The following is a 9,473-nucleotide window of genomic DNA, read 5'->3' as shown; positions in this document are numbered from 1 at the left end:
GGGTGCTTTGCTGGTGACACTGTCAGTGATTTATTTAGAATTCAAGAAGTTCTTAACCAGCATGGCTACCACAGCATTCTGCAGCGATATGTCATCCCATCTGGTTTGTGCTTAGTGGGACTAACATTTGTTTTTCAACAGGAAAATGGCCCAAAACACAGTGATGAGTGCTGCATCAGATGACCTGGCCTCCACAATCACCCGACCTCAACCCAATTCAGATGGGTTTTTGTTATTAACCTTTATTTAACTAGGCAAGTCAGTTAAGAACAAATTCTTATTTACAGCGACGGCCTACCGGGGAACAGTGGGTTAACTGAATTGTCAGCTCAAGGATTCGATCCAGCAACCTTTCGGTTACTGCCCCAACGCTTTAACCACTAGGCTAACTGCCACTGTTTGGGATGAGTTGGACCGCAGAGTGAAGGAAAAGCAGCCAAGAGTGCAAAGCTGTCATCAAGACAAAGGGTGGCTACTTTGAAGAATCTCAAATATATTTTGATTTGTTTAACAATTTTTTGGTTACTTCATGATTCCATACGTGTTATTTCATAGTTTGATGTCTTCACTATTAGAAAATAGCAAAAAAATAAAATGGAATGTGGGAGTCCAAACCTTTGACTGGTACAGTACATACATACATACAGTTGAAGTAGGGAAGTTAACATACACTTAGCTTGGAGTCATTAAAACTTGTTTTCAACCACTCCACTCTTGTTAACAAACTATAGTTTTGGCAAGTCGGTTGGGACATCTACTTTGTGCATGACACAAGTCATTTTCCCACCAATTATTCACAGACAGATTATTTCACATATAATTCACTGTATCACAATTCCAGAGGGTCAGAAGTTTACATACACTAAGTTGGCAGTGCCTTTAAACAGCTTGGAAAATTCCAGAAAATTATGTCATTCAAAAAAAATAAAAAATAAAAATGTTTTCACCTTTATTTAACTAGGCAAGTCAGTTAAGAACAAATTCTTATTTTCAATGGCGGCCTAGGAACAGTGGGTTAACTGCCTTGTTCAGGGGCAGAATGACAGATTTGTACCTTGTCAGCTCAGGGATTCAAACTTGCAACCTTTCGGTTACTAGACCAATGCTCTAACCACTAGGCTACCCTGCCGCCCCAATGGCTTTAGAAGCTTCTGATAGGCTAAGTGACGTCATTTGAGGTGTACCTGTGGATGTATTTCAAGGTCTACCTTCAAACTCAGTGCCTCATTGCTTGACAACATTGGAAAATCAAAAGAAATCAGCAAAGAACTCAGCAAAAACTGTAGACCTCCACAAGTCTGGCTAATCCTTGGGAGCAATTTCCAAATGCCTGAAGGTACCACGTTCACCTGTACAAACAATAGTATGCAAGTATAAAAATCATGAGACCACACAGCCGTCATACCGCTCAGAGATGAATGTACTTTGGTGCCAAAAGTGCAAATCAATCCCAGAACAACAGCAAAGGACATTGTGAAGAAGCTGGAGGAAACGGGTACAAAAGTATCTATATCCACAGTAAAACGAGTCCTATAATTGACATAACCTGAAAGGCCGCTCAGCAAGGAAGAAGCCACTGCTCCAAAACCGCCATAAAAAAGCCAGACTACGGTTTGCAACTGCACATGGGGACAACGATCATACTTTTTGGAGACATGTCCTCTGGTCTGAAGAAACTAAAATAGAACTGTGAAGCACGGGGGTGGCAGCATCATGTTGTGGGGGTGCTTTGCTGCAGGAGAGGACTGGTGCACTTCACAAAATAGATGCCTTCATGAGGAAGTAAATTATGTGGATATATTGAAGCAACATCTCAAGACATCAGTCAGGAAGTTAAAGCTTGGTCGCAAATGGGTCTTCCAAATGGACAATGACCCCAAGCATACTTCCAAAGTTGTGGCAAAATGGCTTAAGGACAACAAAGTCAAGGTATGGGAGTGGCCATCACAAGGCCCTGACCTCTATCCTATAGAAAATTTGGGGGCAGAACTGAAAAGGCGTGTGCACGCAAGGAGGCCTACAAACCTGACTCAGTTACACCAGCTCTGTCAGGAGGAATGGGCCAAAATTCACCCAACTTATTGTGGGAAGCTTGTGGAAGGTTACCCGAAATCTTTGACCCAAGTTAAACAATTTAAAGGCAAAGCTACCAAATACTAATTGAGTGTATGTAAACTTCTGACCCACTGGGAATGTGATGAAAGAAATAAAAGCTGAAATAAATCACTGTACTATTATTCTGACATTTCACATTCTTAAAATAAAGTGGTGATCCTAACTGACCTAAGACAGGGAATTTTTACAAGGATTAAATGTCAGGGATTGTGAAAAACTGAGTTTAAATGTATTTGGCTAAGGCGTATGTAAACTTCCGACTTCAACTGTATACAGTGCCTTTGGAAACTATTCAGACCCCTTGACTTTTTTGACATTTTGTTACATTACACCCATATTCTAAAATGTGTTAAATTGTTTTTTCCCCTCAATCACAATACCCCATAATGACAAAGCAAAAACAGGTTTTTAGAATATTATGCTAATTTATAAAACATGTAAAACTGAAATATCACATTTACATAAGTATTCAGACCCTTTACTCAGCACTTTTTTGAAGCACCTTTGGCAGCGATTACAGCCTCAAGTTTTCTTGGGTATGACGCTACAAGCTTGAAGTACCTGCACAGGTATTTCCAGGTCTCACCAGAGATGTTCGATCGGGTTCAAGTCCGGGCTCTGGATGGACCACTCAAGGACATTGAGACATGTCCCGAAGCCACTCCTGCATTGTCTTGGCTGTGTGCTTAGGGTTGTTGTCCTGTAGGAAGGTGAACCTTTGCCCCAGTCTGAGGTCCTGAGCGCTCTGGAGCAGGTGCTAATCAAGGAGCTCTCTGTACTTTGCTCCGTTCATCTGTCCCTCGATCCTGACCAGTCTCCCAGTCCCTGCTGCTGAAAAACATCCCCACAGCATGATGCTGCCACCACCATGCTTAATCGTAGGGAGGGTGCCAGGTTTCCCCCAGATGTGACGCTTTAAAGTCAGGCCAAAGAGTTCAATCTTGGTTTCATCAAATTAGAAAATCTTGTTTCTCATGGTCTGAGAGTCTTTAGGTGCCTTTAGGAAAACTCCAAGCTGGCTGTCATGTGCCTTTTACTGAGGAGTGGCTTCCGTCTGGCCACTCTACCATAATGGCCTGATTGGTGGAGTGCTGCAGAGACGGTTGTCCTTCTGGAAGGTTCTCCCATCTCCACAGAGGAACTCTGGAGCTCTGTCAGTGACCATCGGGTTCTTGGTCACCTCTCTGACCGCCCTTCTCCCCCGATTGCTCAGTTTGGTCGGGTGGCCAGCTCTAAGAAGAGTCTTGGTGGTTCCAAACTTCTTCCATTTAAGAATGATGGAGGCCACTGTGTTCTTGGGGACCTCAATGCTGCAGACTTTTTTTGGTAACCTTCCCCAGATCTGTGTCTCGACACAATTCTGTCTCTGAGCTTTACGGACAATTCCTTCGACCTCATGGCTAGGGTTTTGCTCTGACATGTACGGTCAACTGTGGGATCTTATATAGAAAGGTGTGTGCCTTTACAAATCATGTCCAATCAATTGAATTTACCACAGGTGGACTCCAAGTTGTAGAAACATCAAGGATGATCAATGGAAACAGGATGCACCTGAGCTCAATCTAGAGTCTCGTAGCAAAGGGTCTGAATACTTATGTAAATAAGGTATATCTGTTTATTTTGAATACATTTGCAAATAGTTTTTTTTCCCTTCTTTTTTTCCCTTTGTCATTATGGGGTATTGTGTGTAGATTGCTGAGATTTTGTATTTTTTTTATATACATTTTACAATAAGGCTATAACGTAACAAAATGTGGAAAAAGTAAATGGGTCTGAATACTTTCCGAAGGCACTGTACATACATACATACATACATACATACATACATACATACATACATACATACATACATACATACATACATACATATATTGTTCTGTACTCAAGTCATTGGCCCTATGATGGTCAAACATACAGGTTTATTTGATTTAGGCCTAGGTGAGATCAGATGTTGATCAAAGAAAGATACTGACAGGGATAGCTACGGTAATCCAGGGTCATGTTCATTTGGCATGAGATACAGGCCTAGAAGACACACAGAAGGACAAGGGAATGACTTTTAAAATGGTTGGCAGTCCACCCATTACGGCATCATTGACTTGAATGGGGACGCCATTCTAGTTCTACTCATTCTAGTTCTGTGACAATGCAACCTTTCAGTGTGTCTGCTGCATCCGCATCCTTGTTTCCAGCAACAGTAAACTGACTAACACCTGTGGTCTGGGGCAGAGTTGACTTCTCTCTGAAAGAGCCACCGACAACCCCATAACCCGACAGGCTAGCCACAAGTGTCATGAGCTAGATCTCACCCCTGCCACACTATCCTCTGTAACACTAGACACCACAAACAGTCAGGGTGTTGGTGGAACGATTGAACTTCTATTAATTCACTGTTCAATTCCAAGGATTGTTGTGGGAAACATTTGAAGAAAAACAATAGGAGTCAATGAAAAAGTCCTTGAAGCAGTCAATCGGGGATCGAAAGATATTACTTTAATTTGTAGGCTTATAAACATCAAAGTGGAAATGATAGAAGTAATCCTCAGCTCCAAATGACTATTAGCGCGACATGGAGATCACAAGGCACTTCCTAAGATTGTCATGGTCAAATCTGCCGTCTTCATACTGTCAGATATTGGTTCCACTAGCCTATATTCGGCCCAATTGCTCCTGAGTCTGTAAGATCTGCAAAACGCCGTTGGCTGATCTGGATAGGAGTTTGACCATTGTGTTGTGCTTCATCATCACTCCCTCAGACTATACTTACAGAGAGCTGTGTGTGTGTTTGTCTTCACAGCCAGATTAGATTCTGCACTGTAACCTGAGCAAAGGGGCCTGGAGCTAAACACCTCAGCCTAGTGATTTCCTGATTGGACACACCCTCTTTTCCACCATGACACACCGTAGGACAGAGGATATTTCTGGATGGGGTACAGTACAGAATGTATCCAGTGGACAGGGCCAGGCTCATGAATGTTAGGGGAACGGAAAATGGCATATAAGATGCCCAACTGTGTCAATACAAGACTCCCATCACAAAATGTAATTAACCCTTCAATCCAAGTGTGGGTGACTGGTAAATACACCACAACTCTCATACTACTGGCAAGTATCACTATCGAGTGCCCCTGTTTTGAAATGTATTACTGTTATAGTGTTGCTGTATTTTTGCTAAATATAAAAAAAATATATGAAAAAAAAAGTAACTATAGAGTCTAATGTTATGCTAGAAAGACACATTAGAAAGAAAAAACTATTTAGGGTTGGGCGATGTCAACCTTTGTCCTATCATGATTATGCACTCATAAAACATTGTGATATGATGCTATCGCCCCCTATTCCGAAAAATTTTACTCCGCTAAAAAACACAGTTGGGCTGTAGCACGAAATCGCATGCTACAACTGGACAAATCATGATGAAATATCATGTTGTTGAAAGCCTGGGCAGAGGCTAAGGGCAGGCAAATCTTTTCTAATATTCCTTTTTGGTGGAGCTTCAGCATGGAACAGGTTTGTGTGTGTCTGTCTGTCTGTGTGGCACGCACATGGCGGATCAAAGCGACTGATGAACTGATGAGGAATGGACTGTCCTGCTGTAATGAGTTCGATTATAGAACTGGATAATAATTGATTTATTTGCCTCATCCTCTTTTAATATTGTTTGTTCAATCTCTCAAAGTTGTTACTGAGAATAGCCTATACCAAGGCCTATAGACTCAGACTTTCATTCTTGTTCTTTTTGAAAGGGGCAACTTTAGGACAACACCGTCTTAGGCTATTACAATACTTGGGAAATAGGCTAGGCCTACTGTTCATAACTTGAACTTGTCTTAAAGCTTTTATGATAGGTCTAGTAGGAGGATTGGCCATTTGGTTTTCAACCTCGCATGGAGTGATTTTTATACCCCACACGGATAATTTATTTCTTAATAAGCTTAAACTTGATTCAACTTCTCATTAGATTTTTATATAGGCTATCGATATAGTCCCCTGGATACCTTTCGTTTTTGAAGGTATTCAAACAACTTTTTGAGATGGAACTGCATTAAATTCATTCATTGTTTGATCGAGAGAAAGCGTACCATAGCCCAAAGTCATATTTATAGCCTATGAATGGAGAGAGAAGGGAATATAGCCTACTTTTTTAAAACAGCTAGACAAGATAGTCAAAGGAAAATTCCACCCAAAAAATATATTTTGATATTTGTTTCATTAGTCCATTGTTGATATAGTCCCAAACTGTTTTGCATGTCAGCAATCACGTCGTCAAGATCTATATCTTTCAAAATTCCGAAATACAGCCGAAATGATGCATTTTCTATGATGACCAAAGTATGAAAAATGACTGTTGCTTCTACATTGATAAAATTGGATCTTAAAGTTACTGAGACCCTCCCATCCTTGGATTCAGGAGGCCAGATTATTAAGGGGATAGGGTGATATCACCCTGTCATTTTAATACACCAATGGTAACATGATATTCTCTTACTTAATTTAAATAAGTACTGCCTTTTAACCAACATCGGAAAAGGCGTCTTTGCGGAGGGGCGTGGTTTATATAGCTAGATAGCTACTCGACTATAGGGTTTTAGCAATTATAAAAGTTTACGCTATTCATCTATGGCAAAGATACATATATGTCTGCCCTTTCATCCGTGTCTGACGTTAGCTAGTTACTGGCTAGCTAGGTCTTCAGCCAGCATGGAACAAAAGGGGGGGGGTTCATTCAAAACTGCTGCTGTGAACCGCATCACAAGAGCCAAACGGGAGATGTATAAAAAAAAATTACATCATTGATATAATTTCCATGTTGCTTGACTTGCTTTGTGTATCACCAAATTTGCTTGAGATGATTTTACTGAAACACTGCTCATAGCATCCAAGTTTCTTGACATAGGCGTTTCAAAGAACTGTCAAGGAACTGCGAGCTCATGAATATAAGCTCCCCACCCACTCAGCCGGTCTTTTCAAAGTTCCTGGTAGTTAGCCATGGGAGAAAAAAAATACTTTCTCAATTATTTAGCATTGCTATCCCCCAAAAATATGATGGGTGATATTTTAGTCACTCAAAAGGCTATTTTACATGGGAATTAGATTTAAAGGTCCCGAACGGTCAAACAAATAAAAATCAGAAATTACAGATGCTTGGGAATTGGGGCGGTCGCACCCAAGGCCCTCAAGCTTTGTATTTATTTTGTATTAGTTGTTAAACAAAATCTTTCTCTGAGCAATTGCATAAGTATGAAATAATATAATAAAAATAAAGTATACAATAGCATACAAATAGAGTATTTGTATTTATTTTATATAATTCCAGACCCCACAGTATATCAAAAAAATTGAATAGGTTTAGGCTATAAGGCCCATGCATCCGACAGAGAGAAACAATATTTTATGATTCGACATTTTGCACTGCTTTGGTGGAATTCTCGCTCTGTTTACCCTACATTCCACTCTTGCATTCTGTATACAACATATTTATTGAAATAGGTTATAGCAAATAGAAATTACTCGGAATGTCACTTGTGTGCTGCCCTGCTGTGCGAGATTTTGTTCTTTACTGCGGGGCGGCAGTCAAGTTAAAATAGGCTATCCATCGTCTGTCATATCACAATGTTTTCACCATCAACAATGGCTCTCAATCATCGTCGATAGATGATACTATCGTAATATCACCCAACCCTAAAACAATTTACCCTAGTGTGTACACTGTACAGTACACTTCAACTAAGGAATCATTGTTCAATGTAACATAGTGTGTAGCCTACTCAAACAGACTCTCTAAGACGTATTTTTAGGCTGTATGTATTATTCAAGGCCTCTGTCCCAGCATGTGCCCTGGAGAGGAATAAAATAGTTGTTACTTTTGGGCAGGGATAAAAACATGGCATCCCTCTACATACACACCACTAAACCTGGATCCTGTCCACAATACCCACACACAAAGCCATACAACTGTAAAACAGCCATACAGCCAGGACTCAAGACAGACAAGGGACATAGAATCCAATCCAATCCCCAACCGGTCAAAGGCAATAATCGAATGTGTGGGCAAAACGTGGCCCTGTAAAAAAAATAACTGATCTGACAAGATTGGATAGGTGAAATCATGGGTTGCATCATATGTCAATCCATCCATGTCAGATCAGATATTGCTTCAAGGAACGGAGGTAATAAAGGTGTCAAACAGAGCCCAAGTAATGACAACAACCAGAGCACAGAACTCACATGTAAGCAGACGTCAAACCCATGCTTCTTTAGCCTGATCCCAGATCCAATTGGGCTGTCTTGACAACTGGACCATGAGTGATAAGGAGTTGGCAAGACAGCACAAACAGATCTGGGACCAGGCTATTGCTTTGTAGTCAGAAGGTAAACCGTGGGAGCCATACTTTAGAATGAGAAAACCACATGAACGTACAGCATGACAATGGAATTCCTCATCACTCTGGTTATGCAGGGAGAAGAGGAGGGAGTTGGTGGGGGGGGTCAATGGAAACCAAATAGCAAATGAAAATCAAGTATTACATACGGAGGACCTCCACGCGCAAAAGCTGCGTCCATCGGGTAAAGGTTCAACCTCTGTCACCTCCTAAAAGAGTAACACCAGAAGACTGAGAAAGGGCTGAGAAACTGAGAAAGAGGAGACAATTGATTCCATGACATACAATTGGAGATAGTTGAACACACACACAACAGAGCGCATGACCATGGCACAGAGCCATATGAAGCTAAAAATAAACATGTTTTGTCCCCTTCTTTCAGCGGACTCACCAGATACCACACATAGTGGAATCTGCTGAAGAACTTCATCTTCATGTCTGTGACAGCAGGTCAGTGTATGTGTCGGTGTCCCAGTCACCTTGACAATGGCTAGCTAGCGGTAGCTACCTCTGCCTGTCCTCCCGCAGCATCTCAAGTGACAGCCCTGTCACACTCGGACTAGCTCCCTCTCTCCAAAACTAGCCTCCCTCCTTACCCTGTGTGTGTGTTGGAGGCAGTGGATTGTGACTGGTGTGTGTGTGTGTCTGTCCGTCCCTCATCAACACTCGTCACTGCTGCTGGCTGAGTTTGGCACCTCCCCCTTCCGCTGAAGCCGCAGCGGCATGCGAACTCATTGGGATGCGAGTGTGTGTGTGTGTGTGTGCAGGTCGATGCTGGCTGGCGCAATGGGTTTAGAATAACCAACCGAACCCCGTGCAGATTAGCTCCAGCATGAAACATTTATACAGCCTCTATTTGAGAGCCATGTACTCTACTTCTCCCAGTGTGTGTGTATGTATACAGACTCATGTTTTCTCCTGCAGCATGCACAAACCAGAAAACCAAAATTAACCCTTTCCAGTTCACAATCCACT

The 9,473-nt window shown here is 41.6% G+C and overlaps 1 protein-coding gene across 6 annotated transcripts in view; it reads right to left on the bottom strand.

The window, feature by feature from the left end:
• The window catches only part of LOC106613490 (arf-GAP with coiled-coil, ANK repeat and PH domain-containing protein 2), a 121,265-nt gene that overhangs the window by 30,853 nt on the left and 80,939 nt on the right, over positions 1–9,473 (bottom strand). For 4 of the 6 annotated variants that reach the window (XR_006756890.1, XM_014215776.2, XM_014215775.2 and 1 more), the window contains exon 11: positions 8,648–8,707. The exons of the other annotated variants lie outside the window; for them this stretch is intronic. Coding sequence is in view for 3 of the 4 variants with exons in the window: in XM_014215776.2 (XP_014071251.2) it covers positions 8,648–8,707 (60 nt within the window). In the remaining variant the exon portion in view is untranslated. The remainder of the gene's footprint in view (positions 1–8,647; positions 8,708–9,473) is intronic. 6 annotated transcript variants of the gene reach the window in all.

The sequence above is a fragment of the Salmo salar genome, chromosome ssa10, assembly GCF_905237065.1.
Source record: "Salmo salar chromosome ssa10, Ssal_v3.1, whole genome shotgun sequence".
NCBI classification, from domain to species: domain Eukaryota; kingdom Metazoa; phylum Chordata; class Actinopteri; order Salmoniformes; family Salmonidae; genus Salmo; species Salmo salar.
Note: the sequence above shows the minus strand (reverse complement) of the source record. Positions and strands in the feature narration are given on the sequence as shown.